Raw genomic sequence first — 24,261 nt, forward strand, 5'->3', positions numbered from 1 at the left:
GTTTGATTTGTCCTTTTGGTCTATCCGCCAATTTCAAGTTGTTCCGAGAACGACATGGACAATCGAGTTTCTAGTTTTTGGAAAACCAAATATTAAAAATGGCCAATGAACTTAGGGTCTTAGTCACTGACTATTTCATCAGACAAACCATAAAGTCTATAACAATGTTTGACAAAGAGACCATCCAACTTGTAGTCGGCCACAACCCAAATTGTGTCATGACCTCGATACTGGGTAATCCTACTATAAAATCTATAAAAATGATCTATAAAGTTATCCATCCTAGGTAACGGATACTTATTCTTGATGGTCACCTAATTGAGACCTTTGTAATCGACACAAAAGCACATTGTGTCATTCTTCCTTCAAGCAAGAAGGATAGGCATGCCCTAGGAGGCTTTACTTAGTTCAATAAAACCCTTAGCTAAATAGTCTTAAAGTTGCCTAACTATCTCGTCTTTCTCTTTCAAGCGAAACTGATAAGATTTCCGTGAGACGGCATGGCTACCAAACAAGGTAACCACAAAACGTCTCACTCCTAAAACATTTCCCCTAGAACGTTGTGTTTCACCCTAAAGCATGTCACCTTTGGACAAGCCCCAAGCAAAACACCAAGTGAAATGGCCGAATAATGTATATGAGATAGTTTTCTTTATTAACAATGAGTTGCAACTGTCACGGGGACGTGAAATTTTTGAGATGCTTTAATCTTGTTGATAACATTTGATTAATTTAATAATCAAATGTGCAAGGTTATTAAGCATACGTGTTGCACATGGTAGTTATTTTGTGGTAACAAGTCAAGAAGACCTCGAGGATGCAGTGGTTGTCAAAGACAAAAGTTGCGACAAGTTATGCTAACAGAGCTTTGGTTGTTAGTTGGTATCGGTTTTAACTATAGAACAATTGTAAATGGCCTAGCCACTTTGAGGGTCAATAGAGGTTGGAGACCACTCTAGGTTGCAAATGGCCTAGACAATTTATTTATGGATGGGCACATTTAATTTTGGGAATGACTGGATAATGCTAAAAAATGGGTTTAGAAGGCTGCCACTTGGCACTAATATCCATGCAAACTAAGAAAAACGTTTTTGGAGTTGGTGGAGGAACATTCAATGTGTTTTCATCCTAAGAGAGAGAGAAAGTGCTACCAATCCATTTTCTACAAAGAAAACAACCACCATTGGAGGCAAGGAACAACAGATAGGAGCCATCTAGGACCATGTGATATCACTTTTTGTGTCTTCCAAGTCTAAGTGAAGGCATTTTAGGGTCTCCAAGCAAGCAGTAGATAAATTACACGGTTTTCCCACAAGGAAACTCTGAATTTTCCCTCTCCTCAATACTCTCTCGCTCTCTCCAGTCCATTCTAAAAGGATCTTAACATTTTACAACCATCTGGAGCAAATCTCAGGCAGATTTGGTGGATAGCAAGGGGAATTCTATTGTAAACCCTAAATTTCTGCAAAAATTAGGGTTTAGCAACCACTCAGGACCCATGCCATCAATCAAAGGCATCATACATTGAAATCAGCACCTGAAATTCGTGAAATTGTCAAGGATCTCAAATGCCAATTGTCATGGCAACGTGAAATTTTGAGTTGCTCTAATCTTTCCAATAACCTTTAATTAAGATATTAATCAAATGTACAAGGTTATTTAGCACATGTGATACACATTACAATTATTTCATGGTAGCAAGGACAGTGTCAAAGGCAAAAGTTGTAATAAGTTATGCATGACAGGTACTAGGTGGTACCCAGTGTCACATTTGGGCCTAGACCAGTTTATTCGCCACTAATGTCATTGGTGACATTAGAGACTAGGCATTAATTAATTAACTAATGATAGTCTAAGGGTGAATAACTGCTCAAGGATACTTGGAAGACAAATTGGCCTAGTCAATTTAATTATTGACTGATGAAATTAAATTTTTGCACACTAGAATAAACATTAAATTAATTTAATAAGCTAGATAATGTTAGATAATGGAATTAGAAGGCTACCACTTGGCAAAACTTGCCCATGCAAGTGAAAAAAAACGTTTTTAGGGGTTAGTGGAAGTCTATTCCAATCATTGTGAGAGAAAAAGAGGCTGTTAGAGAGCAAGGAGAGACTATTCATGTGATTTGCAACCACCTGGGATTAGTCCTCCAGCATGTGATAGCAATTTGGAGCCCTCCAAGATCAGGTAACATCAGCCTAAGGTTCTTCTAGTATAAATAACAACATACAAGAGGGGGTAGTAGTCTTTCTGGTGGTCCTAAGTTGTAGATGATAGCTTCCATGACTGTTTAGGCAATGCAACAATAGCTTTTCAATGTTTCTCGTTATGAAACTCTCAAATTTCTCTCTCTACATCATTTTCTCGTATCCCCTAACCCTCTCTTAAGTCATCTCAATATTTTCCAACAATTTGAGCTAATCAAAGGAAGAGATTTCAGTCAATCCCTATTGTACGACAAAAATTAGGGTTTTGACAACTATCTCGTAATGTGTGCTTAAAATTGAGGGCTTAGGACTTGAATTTCAACAGCTGAAATTGAGGAATTTCAAGGAGTTTCAAGAGACCAACCAACCAATATCGGATTTGGAGCTGAATTTGTCTTTTAAGGAGCAAGGTGAAGACCAATCCCTAAGTAAACCGAGGGGCAAATTGGTTTGGAAGCTTGTTAGTCAGTTTTGACGACAAGAGACTTGGATTAGTAGAGGAGATCAAAGAATCCCAATTATACTCCTTCAATTCGCAAGAAATACCACAAGAGGCGCCAATTTTGGAGCCAACAGAGTGTCCAATGTCAAAGATTAAAGTGGTAAAGTGAGCATTTTCAATTTATGTAAATTTTATACTCACTATAATTAGAGCTAAATCAAGTCATTTACCACCCTATCCAAGGAGAAAGGCTAGTTTCACCAACCCACCCATTGTGAATTTGCAACAACATCTGGCTAGTTGGGGTCCCATTAGAGCAAGTCCTGCTTGAAATTCAAGGGGCCATAGGCCCGAAGTGCTTGTTGTTTGTTTGTGTAGCAAGGGGCTTTTGGTTCAACAAAGGAGATAGTGGAATCAGCTTGTATTCAATCCATTAGCAATTGAAGTTAAAAAAATACCAAAAGGAGGCGTCAGTTTTAGGACCAACAAGGTATCCACTGTCCAAGATTACTAAGGTAAAGTCTGCATTTCAGTTCATGCTCATTTATTAATTGTTGTAATTAAGTGCTTAATCAAGTATTACCACCATATCTGAGAAGCAAGGCTAGTTTCAACAACTTACACATTTATATCATATAAATCCTTTCGTGTCAATAAATACTGTCTATCATATGTGTCTAAAAACTCTCAAAAAAGTTAAAAAATAATTATTTTACATTGAAAAATCGTGTTTCAATCAACCCTTTCACTCGGGGCATTTTGCATTTCAAACGTTTCGTGTTTCAATCCCTACAAAAGTTTGTTTCGCAGTTACCATGCTACTACGTAACGTTTCAATTCTATGGTCTAAAGTTCCACAAGATAGCACAACTCCATCAAGTAGCTCGAACACAAAGACATAACATACTCTATGTAATATTGGATCCAAATACTCACTTATCATTTGAATTCAAATTAAGATTATTATTAAATAAAATTGAATCGCATTATGAATCAAATGATTGAACTTTTTTAACAAAATAAATATAATTAATAACACTTGGATCAGAAAAACATTGAGTAAATTTCATTGCTAAGATCATGTGTTTATTATTGTCCGTAATCTCGAAGGGTAAAAGTATGAAAATAACCATCAAGCTCAAAAGAAAGCATATGATTTTTATAGTCAATATACAAGGAGAAATATTTATCAAAGAGCCATGGCATGCTAAAAATGACATCGATATGGTCAAGGCTCATGAGTCGGAATTCATAAGCTGATGGTATTATTTAATCGAAAGATCCAAATCTAGTACCTCCTAAGTCTTGGTCTCAATGTTTCACAGTAGGCCCTTCCGTCTATTGAATACGATAAATTTGGTCGATAAGTATTGCGTGGAACCATAGTCTCTACACCAACTGAGAAGAAATAAAATTATGAGCAAAGCACATGTGATGCACATGGCAGTTATTTCATGGTAATAGGCCAAGGACCCAAAGGATACAGTGGGTATCAAAGGCAAACGTTGTGATAAGTTATGCAGCTGGGCTTTGGGGGTCACTTGGTGTCAATTTTGATCCTAGGACAGTTATTTGGCCAATAAGTATTGGTGGTGATACTAGAGACTAGCATTCATTAATTAAGTGATGCCAATTTGAAGATCAACAAAGATTAGGGACCACTCTAGGTTACAAATGGCCTAGCCAATTTAATTATAGATGGGTACATTTAATTTTGGGCAAGGTCAGAAGAGCTGAGATTTAATTTACAGGATTATTTGATTCTGAAAATTAACTAAATGATTGGATAATGTTGAAAAATGAGTTTAGAAGGTTGCTACTTGTAGCAAAAATGCCCATACAAACCGAGGAAACGTTTTTGGGGTCTGGCCTCAACCATTTAGTTAGTTTACAGCTTGGGGGAGAGAAAGAGGGAGCTGCCGGTCCATTTTCTAATCAGAGATCTCAACATTTCTCAGCCATTTTGAGTAGATCTCAATCAAATTTGGTGGACAGCAAAGAGATCTCTGCTGTAAACCCTAAATTTCTGTAGAAATTAGGGTTTGATAGTCACCTCGAGACCCATGCCGATTGATAAAGGTATCGTGCATTGAATTCAGCACCTGAAAGTTATGTAATTGTTAGGGAATTCAAATGCCAGTCCATCCATTGTAATTTGAGGTAGCATTCGGTCAGTCGATGATTCCATTTGTGCAAATCTTGGGTGAAAAATCAAGGGGCAATTAGCCCAAATTGATTGTTGATTGTTGCTATAGCAAAGGAGATTGTAGCGTGTAATTGTCAAGGAATTCAAATGCCAGTCCATTCATTGTAATTTGAAGCAGCATTTAGCTAGTTGGTGGTTCCATTTGTGCAAGTCCTAGGTGAAAAATCAAGGGACAATTGGCCCAACTTGATTGTTGATTGTTGTTACAGCAAAGGAGATTGTGAATCTCAACTTGTACTCATTCTATTAGCAATCGAGTTAAAGAAATACCAAAAGGGGTGCCAGTTTTGGGACCAATAGGGTATCCAATGTCCGAGATTATTAAGGTAATTTGTGCATTTCAAGTTATATTCATTTGCTGATTGTTGTAGTTAAGTGCTTAATTAGAGAATTACCAACCTATCCGGGGAGAAAGGCTAGTTTCAAAATCGATGTTATTAATAGAGCTACCATTGCCATTACTAGCATTAACAAACAATCTTCGAATAAAATTTCGGAAAATATACTTAGGAGTTTCAAGAGTATTTATTGAAGTCTTAGAAGTAGACTTTGCATTCTTATGCTAGGGCACTCTTAATTACCGCAAAAGTGATCCATCTAATGGCAAGCGAAGCAACGGCCCTTCAAGCAATCCTCACTTCAAGTGACCTTGCACTTATTATCCTTCTTCTTATGCAACTCTAAAGACGACTAATGAGTTGCTGGTGAGGTAGTTAACTTCTTTGACTTAAAGACAGAAGCAACTCAATGGGAGCCCCCGTCAATTGGCTACCTCTACTCACAACCAAAGTATTATGAAAAATCTTTGCATACATGTAGACATCTTCGAGCGAATGAAGCAGATTACAAAGCATCTCGTTCTGATAGTCCAGTAACAATCCGTAAAGATATCGCATGTAGAGCAGGGCTTGAGGATCATCAAAGTCCTTTGTTTTGTGCAACAGATCTTTAAACTCCTATGGATACGCATCCAAGCTCCTTTTTCCCATATCAAGCTCAAATAATTTTTGAAAATTTTCAATTCGATCATCGGTCACAATTTCCAAAAAATAGATTGAAAATCAGCCCATGTCACCGGCTTGGGATATAGCCCCGCCCACCAAGTATACGCCTTTCCCTGTAACATGATTTGTATCTACCCGATGCACTGAGCGTGATCAAATTGATGCAAATCAATATACGCGATCCATTTGGCCGGCCATGAATTGATATTTGCCTCATCACATTTGTTCTTCTCCCTTTAAAGGGATCGAGTTGGAACTTAAGAGACAACATCCTCATGGCTATGGGCACAAATGAAAAATAAAGAGTAAGTAGCTCAACCAACTTCCATTGCATTTTCTTGACTTGAGCTTGGAGAATCGACACAAGCGATGAATCTCCATCGGATTTGAAAGAAGAAGAAGCTTTGAGAGCCCATGCATGTGTTCAGATTCAAGAAAAGCCAGACAAGCATCCTCCATGTGTTGAGGCATTGGGAACATGCGCATCAAAAGGAGGTACAACATGGAAAGCCAACATGGTAAGAGAGAATGTATGAGACGAGAGAAAATATGAAGATAGAAAGAACGCGCAAGAATATATGTTGATCAGAATTTAGAGAAAGACAAGGCACAATTGAGTGCAAGACTGCAAACAATTTATGTTTAATGAAAATCTATTCAATCCCTTTTTCTTTTTTTTCAGAAACAAGCAAGCAGGGAGCTCTAGTTGAACAATGGGACGGGGAAAGTTTTAAAATCCTTTCAAAACAAAGGTTAAAAACGTTCTTAGATCTTCTTCCTTCTCAAGAAAGAAACCTCTATGTGGCCAAAAAGAATTTAACCATACTTGACTAAAGAACGACCTACCTTCCATGTCACCATGTTGGAATCAACTTTCCCCATCCACGTGGCAAGAAGTCAACCTCTCCCAACTAGCGACAAGTCTCTATCCCATCCCATCAAGTGCCGTGAAGCATCAATCCCATTTGCCGAACATGCATTCTACCCAAAATCCAACATGGACTTCGTCTCTCTCCGACTTCGTTTCTCCCTCTCTCTCCAATCACTCAATACTTGCCGAAAGGCATATCACATAGCTGCTCTCCCCTCTCTCTCCCTCTCTCTCTCTCTCTCTCTCTCTCTCTCTCTCTCTCTCTCTCTCTCTCTCCGTCTTCACAATCATCTCTCCACATTTCATCCTTAGTGTTTCTCTCTCCCCAACACGTCACCATAGATTGATATGGATGTTTGCTTTAATCATAAAATTAATGTTAGCATTAAATTTAATGGTAGCACTAATGTAAACATTAAATATTAAAACCAAAATAACATTTAACATCACGTCAACATTAAAATCAATGATAATATTAACATGAAATATTAAATTGATAGGAATTACTGTCAACCAAAATTCTGATGCTTATCAGGGCCACAAGATTTTAGCTTCTGACATCAGTTTGCCATAACCGTAGAGTATCAACTCCCCAAACTCCGATCATCAAAACCACCAAAAATCATTGCACACAAGCATCGCCTCAACACAAAACCCAAACACGAGCACCGAACAATAAATATACCTTATCAACATACTCGTCACTCACAACATGTGCCCCCTGCACACCCTCCTTCCACTAGTGGTGTCCTATACCACCCTTAACGAGATAAAGGCGTACCTGTAAGTGCGAACCATTACGGTTCTGTGAGTCAAAGTGGTTTTGTGGACGTCATTGGATCTTGCGTCCAATTACAAGTTGACACTCTGATACTAAAGAAACATCTCCCTAGGATCCAACCTACACACAAGACACAGCACAAGCCACATTAATAATAAAATGGACTCAACCTCAGACTCACCTCCCATCCATAGAGCCAAATGGGCTCACCCCCGAACTTGGGAGCTAGCAATACTCTGGGTCACGACCACATCCCAAGGGTTGGTGTCCCATACCACCAACCCACACCATCCCAGTGTATGGATGTGTCGCCAACAGGCCAAGAGTCCGAGAGTAGTGATCACACAATGATGAGCACAATAGGGTCTTCAGTCCTATATATAGGACTCTGTTGTCCTAACCCTGAAGTGTCCTAGTGCATTCACACCAAGTCACCCTAACTATGTTTCTTCATTAGTCTATGCGTTAGTAGTACGGTTGTATTTGTATTCTGTAGACAAGTATTTCTTTACAAGCTCCACAATGTCTAAAAAATCCTTTATCATCTAAGAGTTGTAATAGTTGCAAACTCTTGTGATATACATGACCAAAGTAAGAATGCTAGAGATGAACCTAAATCTAGGTCTCCTACAAAGATGGTGCCAAATACTTTTGCCACCCTAAAGTGATCTAGTTGGAACAAGCCTTAAAGAAGTGACCCTCATATTACAATGATATTGCCACCTCGAAGTCATCTAGCTAGTACAAGCCTTAAAGAAGTGACCCTCATATTACAATAATGTTGTCCTTCCCAAGGTTTGATACAATACACTTATCTTACTCAAATATTACAAAAAAAACAACTAGGGTAATACAAGATATAGATAATACATTTTTCTTAATATTGGGGACTACATTTCTCAAGTAAACAAGTCTATTATTGGTTGCACTAATCACAATCCTTCCGATGCCTTAAATTGATAAGAATAGTTGTAAGCACATTGTATCTTTTTTCTAGGTCGGGTATCAAACAAGATTTTATGTGAAGTGATGTGCTCACTAGCACCATTGTCAAAATACCATACATGAGGGATGCATGAGGGATGAAATACCGTATCTTCTTGTGGATTATAACTGCATAAAAGGAAGAACCAAGCATCTAAAGTGGCAAGACTAGCCAGGGTTTTCGCAGCAATTTCTTCAATTACCCTTCATCCCATGCTGAAAATGGCTGAGAATTGTTGAGGGATTGATTGTAGATGAGAGAGAAAGCTGTAGAGAGAGGAATTTCCCAATTACATTTCTAAAAAGTGTTGTACCAACTACTGTCTTGATTTGGGACAGCAAAAATGCAATGGTCTACTAATCTAGAGACTTCTGATGTTATCGCCAGCCCTTGTAGGTAGTCATTTGCTGCATGTTACCTTTAGGAAGCAATTGCCTGTTGCTAGACCTCCTTGGCTGCTGAAAATGGTCCAAAACTGATGGCACCTGCTCTAACAGCACTTTCTCCTCCCTCTCCGCAGTCGCATTGCATTGACTAGAATGACCCTTAGCCAACCCCAACAGCCCTCTCTTAGCCTTACATGAATAATCTTGACTAGTGGTAGCTTATTTTGCCACTTTGCAGCTTCCCAAATTAATTTTCAGCTTTCATTAAATTGATTTTTATAATTTAATTTTTAAAAATCAATTAAATATCCATTTGACCTTGCCCAAGAACTAGCGAGTACCCCAAATGTGCTAAGCCCCATAGGATATTTAATTGTCCCAACATTGATTGGTCTAGAACTAGCTTTAATTTATCAATTAATGCCTAGTCCCCCGACACATGTCACTTTTCTAGAGGAAGAAGCTTCTAAACCTTCTACTCCAAAAATCTCTAAAATGGTTAAGAATTTGAGGCCGCTGAAGACAAACTTATTCCTCGTGAAATTCTAGAGCTTTTATGTCTCCTAAATTTTAGGAGACGCCAAATTTAGATTCTAGAGAGTTTCTTATGCAATGTTACATTAATAAATGTAACTTATGGGGAGAGCGGAGACAAGTGCGAGGGATGACCGTCCGGGGGCCTTGGGCACCCAAACGGGGTCAAGGGGAGCCTAGAAAGTAAGTGAGTTTAAAGATAGTATGACTCACTTGAAGTTGACGGCTGGCAGTCGGATCATGATCAGGGGAGCCAGCAACCTTCTAGGAGTGGCTGGGTGGTGAGACAAACGAAATCTCTCGTGCTATTCAATATTAAGTGGTTGCCTGTGTTAATGTCGGAGATTCAGCTAAGTGCCCGCCAGATACTCTTTGAGTGTCATGATACCCCTAGTGCGGGACATCCAGGAGTTAATAAACATAGCTGAATCTCCGACATTAACACAGGCAACCACCTAATATGCAGGTTCACCCGTTCATGGTTTGTTTCTTTGACCCAAAGACCTAGAATCAAAACTTGGCTCTAGTACTAATGTAAGCACAAGGAAAAACATGAGAATCGCAATACTCTGCACTTAACCAACTTAATCAATTATCACTGTGAAAATTAGACGCGCGCGTGAGAGAGAGAGAGAGAGAGAGTGTGTGTGTGTGTGTGTGTGTATGCATGAGCGCATGTGAAAGAAGAGTTGGCACCATGTTGAGAGGAGAACCAACCCCTCCCCCTTTACAATAATTTATTGAAACAAACCACGAGCACCAAGTGGCTGAACCATATATAAATGGGCTGATTTGCTGCAATTCTGAAAATTTGAATTTTGAAACTCTAATTTTTGCATACTCCAAGTAGCAAGCTGATTTTCTTCTTTAGTGCTTGGACTAGATCAAGCTAAGTACAAAGTACTTCTTGGATGAGTAATAAATAAGAGAGTACGCTAAGCCACTTATATCTCACTCAAGTGAGTTTTCAATTGTTGCCATTCTCCAACATCAAATCCTTCAATCCCCCAGGACTACTTCAACACCTGTTTGACAGTCTCTAGCTGCTGCCATCATCACTAACCACTCGCTAATTGATGTGTTTGCTGTTCGAGCATGCCAACCTACTATCGCCAATTCTTGGAGGACACCTACCGCTGCATATTGCATCATTCTTGTGCCGCCCTCTTGCTCGTCACTCTTGCCTATCAACATCACCACAACAAGCTATATTGACTCTTTCCAGCCCCTACTCATCATCACTTGGCCGTTGCTTTTGGAGGGTGCAGATCAATCTGCCTTGACTGCCACATCATCATCCATACTGCCATCTACTTTTGCGCCTCTACTCTAACTGGTGGTGGATACTCTCCAACACACTCCCTCAGCTTGCTCCCACAAGAGTCATCACTTATTGGTGTTGAGAAATAGACACATGATGTATGCTCCAAAAAGAGATGTCCTGAATCCCGTATAAATAGTGAGGAGAGTGGAACAACCCAACTTCTATAAAGCATTGTACTTGACTATCACTTTCATAATGATGAATACAATATCATGATGCTTTTCTCTTTCAATTAGTGTCATTGTCAATCCAATATACAAAACTGTCTTTATGAGTTCAAGCTTCCATCTTGAAACCTAATTCACTTGTGTGACAGTTGTCTACTCATTGTCCATGTCAACATGAATTTAGTCTTCATCTTCCAACCCCCATAGCTCCTGCCATGCTTTAGATCTGAAATTTTAACATGGTATCACAACTCAGCTGAGCATGGTCAGCTCCTCACTCTGCTTCTCCAGCTCCCTTTCACTTCTGCCCAACTTGGTATTAGCTCAAGACTTCATTTCCTACTCTGGCTTCACCTTCACCTTCACTGGAGCTTTCATGGCTGCCATGGACAGCAATACCATGTCTACTTGCAATACCTAGATCTCTCTCCACAGTCAATATCTCCATACGATTTCTTCTAGAGATCTTTCCCTCTGCTCAAGGCACACCATCCTATCACTTCACACATCGACATTGCGTACTGCAGAAGCTGGCATTGTCAAAATTCTTCCTCGCTAACCTAAACTGCACCCCTGCTGGTCGTACGGCTGCCATCATCTCCACGCTGCGCAATCTGTGGCTTGCAAGAAGAAGATCAAGCATCAAGATCCGACATTGAGTTCCAAGATAGTATTTTTTTTAATACTCATGCAGTGTTGTTAAACACTAATCATCTTGTGTCTCTTGACACATTGAAGTACAACTCTTTTGCTGGCTGATTTGTTGCTAATCTAAAATGGCAGAGCTCGAACAAATAGCAAAGTTCAATGGAGAAGGCTTCCATGCTTGGAAGGAAAAGACCATGTACCACCTCATGAGAAAAGACCTCTGGGATCTCTTTGAAGATACTGAAGGTGATACACATGGTGGAAAAGAAGATTCAGAAAGCAAGATCCTTGCAGTAGCTCCACCAAAAACCAAAGCAAAGAATGAAAAAAGATGAATAACAAGGCACTAGGCATCATTGCCTGGAAACTAACTGATGATGTGCTACATCATATCTTTGGTATCAAAGATGCTAGAACTGCTTGGAAGAAACTTGATAGGATCTTTGGTACCCAAGCAAAGAATTCAAAGGTAAAATTACTCATGCAGTTTTATAAACTGGATATAAAAGATAGTATTTCCATGACCATACACATTAACAAGTTCAAGAGCCTAAAAACCCAGCTTGCAACTCTTAAGAATAATATTAATGAAGATGAAGCAATAGTCGTACTGCTTGCAAGTGTAAATAAGGATTCATATGAGAATCTTGTGTCCAGCCCAAGTAATGTTCCAAGTCTCTCACTTAAAGATATTGAGCACTCACTACTTGATGGAGAAAGCAAAGTTAAAAGCAAGGATACAAAAGAACACACCACCATCAACAATCTCTTGTACACCAAGGGCACTTATGGAGCAAGAGGCTGTGGTCGAGGACTCAGCATCAACAACAACAAGGATCGGATTATATGTCATTACTGTGGCAAAATTGGCCATACAGCCAGTGAATATTTCCATAAGAAAATAGCACAGCAGGTGCAGAATGATCACTACCAAAACCAATTCATGAATGAAGAAGAAGATGCTTCCGCTACCATCAACAACTCTGACAGATTGTTCTAAAGAATTTTCATTGTATCTTTCATATGTTTTTCCCATAGTGGATTTCTATTTTTTCCTTAATGGATTTGCTTTGTAAAAACCCTTGCCAAAGATGTAAAGTTTCAAGCTTTAACTTGACTAGGCTACCTATGAGCTAGTCTCCCAAGCCATGTCACCATGTAGAAGGGGCAAAAGCCATCAAGTGTAGCAACTCATCATTTGAGGGGGAGTGTTAAGAAATAGACAAATGATGTATGCTCCAAAAAGAGATGTCCTGAATCCCACATGCACAGTCAGAACAGTGGAACAACCCAACTTCTATAAAACATTGTACTTGACTATCACTTTCATAATGATGAATACAATATCATAATGCTTTCCTCTTTCAATTAGTGTCATTGTCAGTCCAACCCACAAGATTGTCTTTATGAGTCTAAGCTTCCATCTTGGAACCTAATTCACTTGTGTAGCAGTTGTCTACTCATTGTCCATATCAACATGAATTCAATCTTCATCTTCCAACCTCCATAGCTCCTGTCATGCTCTAGATCCGACATTTTAACAATTGAACTGCTCTGCCTTTAAGCATTGCGTACATTTATGCATTCTCATCTACATCATTCATTCAATCCCATCTTCATTCATCCCTATATTGCGTTTTGTGTTTTTGTCTAAGTTATTTTGTTTTAGTGGTATTCATACATTCTATGTTTTCTTAGTGCAGACCCTAGCATCTCTTCACACACACACACACACCCCCCCCCAAAAAACAAAAAAAAAGACAAATCAATCCTGCCAATAAACTGTTTAGCATTCTTCTTGTGCTAGATATCTCTTGAAAGGCTAGTAGAAAGGTGTTTTTTTTATAAAGGAAATTCTATCAATAATACCTCATAAGAAATTCCTAAGGTAAAATACTATGTAAGAAAAAAAGCCATGTACCAAACAACTAAGTATATCATAAATACATGGTTGAGTGAACAACCAATCTAGTGGGCTATAATGATAGACCATGTGTGGCAGTTGGTGAAAGAAGATGTCAAAGTCACACATCCACATCAAGACATCTCTCCTCCTCATCCACTCAAAATTGCCCTACAATATCACCCATCTCTTGCAAGAAAGCATGGATAGTCTATCTTGATCCTAGAGAGAGTCTTTGCAATGGAGACATCCTAAATGTCAATGGCATGACTATAAACCGCAACACTTCTTGTGCTGAATATCTCTAGGCTGGTAGAAAGGGTCCCTTTTTTTTCGAAGAGAAAAAATCATTAATAACATCTCAAAAGAAATCCCAAATGTAAAATACAAAGTTTAAAAAAGCCACATAGGGACTTGTAAGTACATCATAAAACAAATTGGTTGAGTGAACAACCACTCTCGTGCGCTGTAATGCCAAACCGTGTGTGGCACCTAAGTGAAAAGATTCAAAGTCCCATATCCACATAAAAGCACCTCTCCTAATCTACTATGAGTTGCACTACAGTCTATCCCATCTCCTACAAAAAAGTATGAATAGTCCTTGTCTAGATCCTAGGGAGTCTCTATAATGAAGACATCTTAAAGCTCAATGGTAACTACACCTCATTGTCCAAACAAACCAAGAAATAATGAAAGTAATCTCAGCTATCATAGTGCCCCTCAGCCCACTATGTCCGTGACTACCTTGAAAATCATTATATCCATAGTTGGGCCTCTACCCATGACCCAAGCTACTACCCCTCTAGTTGCTACCATAGTCTTAGTTGTGCCCTCAAAGACCATCCTAAGGGCTCTCCTCCACAGCTCTGAGAACCTAGCACAATCGCATAGTGTATGGATCTCCACTACCTCTCTATATCTCATATAGGTTATGGGAGCCTTGCTACAATCAAGCCAATTACCAACTATCAAACTCCTATGCACTACTAGCGATAGCAAGAAAGAGAGATTTTTCTAGGTCTGAAGCTATTGCCCAATCTCCTCCAAAAGTCTATCAAGAAAAAGTTAAATCCCTGTCTATGCCAATGTTGAGTGGTTGTTGACTTTTCTCTATTCCTGCTCGCTATATCCTCCTCCCCAACCTAGTGGTGTAGCCAAAGAAGGCTACATCCCATGGTTTGTCAAGCAAGGGTCTATCCAAACCCACTCTCCTAGGCCCCACTATAATCTTTGTAGAGTACCATCTCCTATCATAGTGTGTCACTACCTTGATCCTCTATTGAGAGCAGCATGCCAACTCTATTTGATCCAAGTCATCTCTCAAAAGTCAACTATCATCCTCCACCGTGAAGGAGTAAACTCTTTGTCACTCAAAATCACTATTGGGGGGCATCCCCTCTTTGAGAAAAGACCTAACCAGGTCTAGAAGCTCCCTATATCCATCCCTGCTCAAAAAGAATTCCCTCTTCCACTATCTCTATCATAGCTTTGGCACCTAGGAGTTGCAATCTCATGTCTCTAAGTTTTCTACAACAAATCTTGAAAAACTAACCACTCTTCCACTAAAAAGGAAACCCCTATGTAAACTCTCACCCAAGAAAGATGGATCCTCTTCCAAAAGTGTGGTGGGACTCTAATCTCAAGCAATGATTGAAGAGAAGAGGCCGCCTCATCTTCTCTTCAACTTCGGTTAGTGCTAATTGATAAAGTAGGTGTGATGGATTGCAATCTCCATTCACCTCCTCCTCGAAGGTTAGAAAGATGGCCTTGGTGAGCCCATCCTTTCCAAAAGCATTTCAACCAAGTCCATCTACCCTTTTCAAACTTCCTCGTTTGATCACCATTCTTTTGTTGCTATTTGAATTGCACCCAAACCCTTACACAATTATACATTTTGAGGAGTTTGTGTATTGAAGAGCAGCATTTATTTATGTATTTTAAACTTTGCCTGATTTGCAATGGTAAAATTCAGCCTACAGCAAAAACTTTGCAATTTAAAAACCTCAAGTTCAAGCCACTATAGATGATAGGCCATATATGACAAACTGGTGGAAAAACTATAATGTACCAAACGGATAGATAAATGCAATGATGCTTATGGCTATACGATCGTTGCCTACTTGAAGGAAAAGACTATCTCCAACTTTGGATTCACAAAACATCCAAAGACACTAAGACACAATCCAAGAAAGATAGAAGCACTAGTGACATCATTGATGAGTGGCTTACAAATACAATTCTTTAAGCTTAGGATGGGAATTTTTAATTCTAGTCATGACAACATCACACAACGGACAACTTCCTTTCACCATTTTCTCAACTGATCCATCTTTTTTAAAATTACACGGCACAATAGACTCTCCCCATGACTCCCACCACATGTTGTGGAACCCAACCACGGTCAAAGCCAAGGCAATCCTCAGATGCTTTCTTGTTTTTGTGCAGCCACTTCTGTGCTAGAATGATGGGAGAAGGCTGTCTCCGAATCCCAAGTGGGTAAAGAAAGCCGCACGCCTCCTATTCATGCATCAATGTTCATTTCATAAGCTTGCACTTGTACTGTGTGGCTAACTAAGTGATGATATTCACTGATGTGTCACTTAAAAGACCCTTTTCTCACCATTAGATTATGTCCTCATCCTCTCCTCCCCCAGACAGTACAAACAATGTCAATGGCAAGGCAACGGGTATGAGCCTTTACCTCGAGGCCTGACTCTGCCTGGTCTTCTGAGACGGCGGGGGATCTTCCTATGCAGGGTCTGGAGACGCGTGATGAGCCCAGAGAAAAGCCTCTCCATGGTCGCGATGCACCCATCCTCATCTCCCGCTTCTTTATCAGCATCGTACCCCATTGCTCCCGCATCAAGTAGAGCCGAAGCAGCCTCTCTCTCTCTCTCTCTCTCTCTCTCAATTACTTCTCGATCATAGAAGCAATGCAGATTCCGAGTCTTGCCAAGTGTCTATGCTCACCTTTGAAGGATTTATACGCCCACCCCCTATTCCGTAGAAGCAATGCACATTCCAAGTTCTTCAAGGAATCAGGATTTATTTGCCCACCCAATTACACACTTACTCATATATAGTAAAAGATTCCAAGTTCTTCTTCAAGGATTTATTTGCCCACCTAATTGCACATTTATTGATGTAATAACTTATTAATCATTCGAAACAATCAACAAGAACACTTATTAGCTATTAAGGCATCTATGAGAGTTGTGTGAGAAGCCATGTTCAATTCCCAAGGACAACCTAGTGGAGTTCAAGATCAACAAGCTCACTTCCCCATATGGATTGTCATGAGGGTATCTAAAAAACTATCCGAAATGGCATCCAATTTTTTGGGGGGAAAAAGAATAGGGCAATTGTGCTCATGCATGTTGAAGCATTGCCTTTTCTTCTTTCCACATGCTAATTTCTATTGTTAAACACGAAAATGATAATAAGCAAGAATGCACTAGATACTTGTCATCATTACATCAAAAAGTGAACCCAATTGGATTGGCTTTCTACTAATGCATTTTGCAAGATGCACCTCCATGTGCCAAAAGGGAAAAAAGAAAAACAAGCACAACAAGAGCCATAATTTAAAATAAAGAAGTATAAACTCCTCAAGTCACAGCACAACTTGCTTATGATGCATATATAAGATATACTCATAAATATATTTCTCTTACATATGCCACATACATGCAAGTCCTCAATGGATGTGACAATAAAGAGGGCTAAATGTGCATGTTTGTGTGATTGTCTAGATGTCATGATGTGTCAAGCTTTATGGGAATTAAGTTAAGTCACTTTGATAAGGATCTCATATTTGCTACTAAAACTTTTCATTTTTTATACATGTGATGTCTTAAGTGAGTGGCAATTCCTTACTTTCTCTAGTCTTTGTGTGTGTGTGTGTGTGTGTGTGTGTGTGTGTGTGTGTGTGTGTGGGGGGGGGGGGGGAGGTGTTTAATTCATAAAAACAAGCTCTTTACAAAGGAATCAAACACCCAAGAGAGCTAGCAATAGAATCATAGTGCGTATTATATTGACCAAAGACAACATGTATGTATTATGACATGTATCACAACAATGCCAAAGGCGTAATTCCATTCTTAGGCATTTTCAAAGTGATACATTTCCAAAAGGAGGAGAGGATGAGCTTGTTATCTGCAAAATCGAACAGGTCATTCATTAGTAAGAACTAATAAAACTAATATGTGTTGCAAATGTTAACAGCACACCTTGGTTGCTACACATGTGACCTCCTCAAGCAAGCATACATTGTTTGAATCCATGGCCTAGAGAGTCTTTGACTAATTGACTAGCATAAACACTTTGATTTATTTCCCCCTATTATTGGTTGCTTACACTCAAACATAGATAGCTACTATTTATAGAATAACAACCAATATTGGGTTCATTTCCTTACTATTGGAATATATATGTTGAAAGGTTTTAAGACACACAAAAATCAGGTGTTAGACTATAACAATAGTTCTATCACAAATTCGATGGACCTATGGTATCTTGTGGAGGGGATAATTCCTCATAAAAGTGGCCTACATATAGTAGTTTTTTACACAAAATTGGATGCATCTATTTCGGTGATGCTCTTTGCAAGCACATATGGTACAATTATGAGTACTATGGTTGTCATATACTATTAAAACACCACTTGTACAACCGAGCAAGGCTTGATCCATGATTAGTTAGTGAGTGATTAGTTTTTAGTATGAGCATGATGTAAACTTAACCAGAGGTTGCACACATGTAGCGACAATTAGCTGACTAACTAGAGAGAATGAACTATCAGCATCAAGTTCACCATGCTTCAAAGCTACTTAAATAGTAGAATTTGCACAAGCTTAATTATGTATGGCATTGCTTGGCCATCATCTTCTAGGCTAACACAAGCTTAATGATGTATGCCATTACTTGGCCATCGTCTTCTAGCCTAATAGAGAGTAGTTACACTACTTACAGCAAAGGGATACAATTTAGGCCTCACCTATAAAATGAGAAGGGGAGGGTTAAAGGTGATGCCAAGGTTTATTTACGTAGCTTTTACATCTCATTAGATGCCTTTAAGAGAGCCCCTTATTTTTAAATGGAGTTTTCCTTTTTAGCTTACATTTGAGCAATATTCCTTATAAATGAGGCATGCCATAAAATGCATGTGTAACTCTATTTATATAGTCACCAAACCGATGTTGGAATTACCATGAAAATAAGTAAAGGCAAGTTGAATTTATAGTGTCTTATGCAAGGAAATTAAAACAATACCTTTAGTCTATTAATTTTGAGATGATAATGGATGCCAAATTTGCACAACTACATCTCCCTTGATTTTGTTAAATCTAAGGGTGTATAGATAGAAAGCTAAAGTTTCTTTTAATTTAAAGGATATGAATCACAATATATCAGTAAAGGAAAGGAAAGGAAATGTAAAGTGTAGATAAAAAGTATTTGTTTGCAATGCTACTATAGCCTTACCATACAACCCATACCTTTAAGGCCATGATTGGATGGATGGTACCAATGGACCCTCACCCATTATATGTGTGGTCTCAAGGTATACTTTGTTCCTATTTGCATATCAATGATCATGAATATTGTAAGTCCACTTTTAGTAATGAATGATTTGTGGCCCAAAAAGATGTGTTTAATTGCCATAAGTGAGCTTTCTCATATCCATTCGTTGAGAAGCGCCATATGAAGTATTAACTTTTGAGCTAGCCACATAGGTGTTCTTGTCAAAATAGAGATAGATTCAATTTGAGAGAGGATAAACTTATGGAGCCACATGATGGGTAGTTGCTTCCTATATGAGTAGATTTGACATGATTGAAGGGAAGGTGCTTCTTCTTGTAAATATGTAGAAGATAAGAGATTTAGGCTTCCATAATGACTTCGTATTCAAGAAATGTGTAGCTAGGGAGATGAAATGTCTCAAGATGAGTGAAAGAAATATTAATTTGAGAGGCCAAATTTTATGGAACATCCTTGTAGATAGGATATAAAGAGAACCTATTTTTCCCAAATAAGATTGTAGGGTCAAGTACATTAACCAATAGCACATCATCATAAGAATATGGAGATATGAGCAAAATGTTTGAGGATGTCATGTCTATTAACCAAGAGCCAATTTTTCACAAAGTTATACTCAAAGTAGAACATACATAAGTTGAACTAGAGTGAAGAACAACAAAAACCCATGGGATACCATAACATTGCCTTAGTAGTTCCCTCCAAAGATATAAATGTATGATTAATGATCCTAGCATTACACAATGAGAATGGTAGCCAGCTTTAGAGTATAAGCATTTGATAGCATTTGTTAGCCAATGGAATTCATTTTTATTTGCTTTGAAAGCGATCATTAAAAATGGCAACCTATTGTCCATATAGGATGAGAGAATATTCAAGTATTTCAAAACCTTTTGGGTAGGTTTTTAAAGTAGTTACATACCTAGTCTAGCTTCGTCAAAGTCCTTTCCATTAAGCCTTTCCTTAGCAGGAAACATGAGATATTTTCACAAAAGAAGGAAGATTTGTTTGGTATCTTATAAATTCCAACAATATCGAAGTCATTTAGCAACTTTGATACGAATTTAGGGCATGCTTCATCTAATGATTGATTGCCCATATTTATCATAGCCATTTCTAACTTTCTTGAAATGTAGCACTCAAAACAATATATAAAACTAACTTTGACAAGCTTAAGTAGGTTTAGAATTTCAACAAAACCATCCATAAGAGCTTGTTTAGCTTCTACCACATTCAACGTCTTAGAAGAAATAGGATTTAACACTTTGCTATAAGTAGATTACATAATGATATACCAAAGTTTAATTCCAAGCTAGTATCGGAAACCACATGCAAAAAACTTTTGAAGTGAAATCTTTCTTCATACACATTGTTGGGGTAAAGATGCATGTGCATATGCTCCCTATCTTTTCACTACATTGACTGTATCCACACACATATATTGCATGTAGCAAGTGCCCATCATTGCCACTTCATTCTTTATTCTTTTAGTGACATTTGAATAAGGGAAGGCTGGACACACATTGTGACTGCTAGAGTTCCCACATCTTGAGCCTCTCTCTTGCTCCCTTGCCATATTCGCCATAACTCACACCTCCAGTACTTCTCCTTGCTTTTGCTCTCACTCGGGCTTTTCCCTTCAATTGGTATCAGAGCATTGGTTCAAGGAGCTTCTCCTTTAGTCTACTTCAACCTAGATTTGAAAAGCTTTAGCTTTATTCATGGCAACTATAGTTTATTTCCTACAAGGTATGCATTGATGCTTCTCTCCTCCAACACTTGTTAAGGCCTATTGAGGCTTCCTACCAATATCAAATAGACCTCATTGAGCTATATGTTTCTCAAGTTTGACATATGCTTATGTACATACTTGGCACTAATGTATGGGCTTGGACATGTCTATGGTGACATTTGAGCCTCTGTTTTGAGCTACATTGGATGCTTTGGCACTTTGCTTTTATGCTTTGATTACTTCCATCATTGACATTACAAGCTTGAAGACTTATTGAGATGTTATGCTCCTAGCTCTATGCTTTATGTATCTTGGATTCTAGATGGCCATGTACTTGATATTTTGAGTTTCATTGCTCATTTGGCATTTGATTTTATTCTAGTGGGAGTCACTTGAGCTACTTGGATATTTTGCATTTGAGTAGAGCTTTGGGTTATGCAATTGAGCTTACTTGAGTGAGACCGTGGAACTCAGTTGAATTATGTCTATGCCCTCCAGATGCTATTTGGATGCAGTTGTTGCCTAGTGGACTGATTTGATTCATGCTTTGAGCTGGCACTTATCTCTGTCTAGTGTATTGTTAATGATGTATTTATCCTACTCAACTATGTAGTAGTTCTCTTCTGTTATCTTTGAAACCTACTATACACATGATAGTTATGCTTATTAAATGTATCTCGCTCTGACACATTGAGTTTTTCTCGGTAATACAGATTGCATGCCTATTGATTGCTAGTGGTTTGTACATACCTCGGCTTCTTACAGGATATACCTAGAAATTGCAGATTGGGTTCTATCAATTGATTACTCGTACTTGGATTTGGATTTATTGTTACCATTATTTTTAGCTTGCTATAATTGCAAGTTTATGCATCATTTATGGGGGCAGATGTTTTGACTTGACTGTCATTTACTGGTAATAGTTATTGGACAGCCCTACTCTTTAGTAATTTCCTTTGTTTAAATAGTATTGGTCTTGGTGTTAGCATGTTTTGTTGCCATTTACATTAGCCTATTTGTCTTGGACTTTACTTTCATTTATTGCATTATGGCAAGTGGATTAAATCACAACACTATCTTTAACATTCACAAGTTGGATGGCACAAACTGCAGCTATTGGAAGGCATTACTACAAGGATATAGGAGAATCGTGACAACCATTTCCGACGCAAATTAGCAGCATTGCTATTTGTGGTGACGCAAATAACAACGATACTTAGATGAAAAAAAGCGGGCCGAAACTCGAGCGCAGCATTTTGCACGAAAGAGCGAAAGAGGGAGCAAAAGAGAGAGCAAACTACATCATGCATTTGAGAGGGAGAGGGAGAGAAAGAGAGAAAGAGGGAGAAGGAGATCTTCTTGGCGCTGCCGCCGTTTGCGAAGAAGAGGAGGAAGTACATGAAGGGCGAAGAGGAGCCGCCGAATCCATCCTCGGACCTTTACGGTGAGTGCATTGCTCCCTCTTAGTTTGTTTTTGTTTTTTCTCCTTTTCTTTTGCTTGTTTTTGTTAAAAATGATGTGTACTGAGAGAGAAAGAGAAGAACCGAGAGACAAAGGGAACAAACATGAAACATAATAGAGAGAGAGAGAGAGAGAGAGAGAGAGAGATATATATATATATATATATAAAGTTAAGGGTGTACCTTAGGTGTGTTCGACACTTCAGAAAGGTGCGGAAGGCTTGTGTATCCAGGCCCGGTAGAGTGAAAGAGAGATTAGACTTGGAGGTGAACGGATGGTTTTATTGACATGCTTTGCACTACCTTCTCCCACACTCTACATATCGAGTTGCACACAAGGGAAAAAAGGTGGCGAGGTCCGGTGCAATACCATGAGACAGGAAACACTTCAACATAGGGTAGCTTCTCCCTCGTCCCCATGCATTATGGCATATTAGACTTTACATACTGTAGGCCCGCCGTCCGTAGGTGGGTGGAGACATTACATACGTTAATTTTGTTGAGTCACAAGAGAAGAAATCCCTTCTCAAACAATTTAAGAAAGGAAAAAAGAATGATAACAAAAATAAATTGTTTGTTGTAGCGCAGACCAAATAGAAAACGATGAAGGCCATGATGTTCAACATCGCGAGGCGTATTTGAATCAGTGTGTCCCATGTCCTTGCTCTCAATGTAAGTTGGCAATTAGACGAAAACGTCGATTGTCTATGGAAGATGTACGACGCTTCGGCAAGTTTCAATCAGAGATAATTGATCAGGTGATCTCAGATTTTGAGCAAACGGTTAGAAAAGTGTATATCGATCATGCATTGTATTCGCAAACTAATTGAATATCATATGCAAAAACATTGGATGTGGCCGTAAAATTTATTACAGGGAGGTGACGTCTCATCCCAAGGAGGGATGCACCCTTTGCGGCCAATTAGAAGAGTTCGTGGGCATGCGATGGATGGAGTGCCTGAGCCAATCCACCACTTGGAATGTACTACCCAATCTATACCATCAATACTAAAGGAGACATGCAGCCTTCCAAACTTTCCTACAATCTTGAAGCTTGAGATGGAGGCAATGATCAATGCATTGATGCCCATGGATGTCGAGACATCTGATCCGCTTAGAGTGATGCCATGAGGCATATTCCATGGTGGATTCCGTGAGGTCACTAGTGCACAGATTGGATGTTGTATGCGCGCGTAGTGAGTGCCGGAAGGTCCCCAAGAACAAAAGAACTCTACTTTTGCAAAAAAAAACAAGAGAGAAGACTTGCACGACATGAAGCAAAAGACTAAATTGGGTACATTCTCTGCCTATGCCTTCTATCTCGATCTCCATGCCTAACCGGTCCCTACATCGAGTTGATCCGTGGTGCGATCATTGGGGAAACAAAAACTTCAATAAATATTAGAGAAGACGAAGAAAGCCTACACAAAATTCATAGTCCAATCAGATTGCCAAATTCAGGTCCTCCAACTCGGACTAAGAAAAAGGGTGAGGTAGTGGAATCAAGAGAAAATAAGAGATAATTAAATATTTATTATTGGACATTGTATTTGGGCACAGTCCAACTCTTTGGGTGCCCAATAGCTTTAATTCTTTAGTGGGACAAAAGCAAACAAAAGCTAAAGCGTGCTAATTGTAAATTGGGCTATTTTTTGAGCTTGGAGATGAATAATATATCAAATACATTTCCATCAAATAACTCATTTAAGAAGTCTTGTAGAGATTACATATACCAAGCAAACCATGGCAAAGAAGCATGGATTAACATTGCCAAAACCCTATTATGATAAACTTTCAAAGAATCAAGCTACATATCAAGGGCAATGTTCTCTAATGCAAGAAGATGAGCATGCATGGCGATTCATTTGTGTTAACATTGCTAAAAATCTATTAAGATAAACTTTCGAAGAAGTAAGTTGCACATCAAGAGCAATGTTCTCCGGTGCAACCAAGCTCTCGTTCTTGTGAGCAATTAAGTCACATACTTTACTTACTGTACGACTTGTACTATTAAGAAGATCTTTCAACTTCTCTTCTTGATCATTCGAAGATCCAGCACGAAGCCACCAATA

At 38.8% G+C, this 24,261-nt stretch overlaps 1 protein-coding gene across 3 annotated transcripts in view; it reads right to left on the bottom strand.

Annotated features, from left to right (window-relative positions):
* Positions 1–16,477, bottom strand: part of LOC148013890 (glucan endo-1,3-beta-D-glucosidase-like) — a 30,057-nt gene extending 13,580 nt beyond the window's left edge. For all 3 annotated transcript variants that reach the window (XM_087666708.1, XM_087666710.1, XM_087666709.1), the window contains exon 1: positions 16,164–16,477. In XM_087666708.1, coding sequence (XP_087522834.1) covers positions 16,164–16,314 — 151 coding nt within the window. In that variant the 5' untranslated portion in view covers positions 16,315–16,477. The remainder of the gene's footprint in view (positions 1–16,163) is intronic.
* Positions 16,478–24,261: the final 7,784 nt, after the last annotated feature.

Source organism: Lygodium microphyllum, chromosome 25 (genome assembly GCF_053477565.2).
Source record: "Lygodium microphyllum isolate KBCC chromosome 25, Lygodium_microphyllum_v1.1.10, whole genome shotgun sequence".
Classification (NCBI taxonomy): Eukaryota; Viridiplantae; Streptophyta; class Polypodiopsida; order Schizaeales; family Lygodiaceae; genus Lygodium; species Lygodium microphyllum.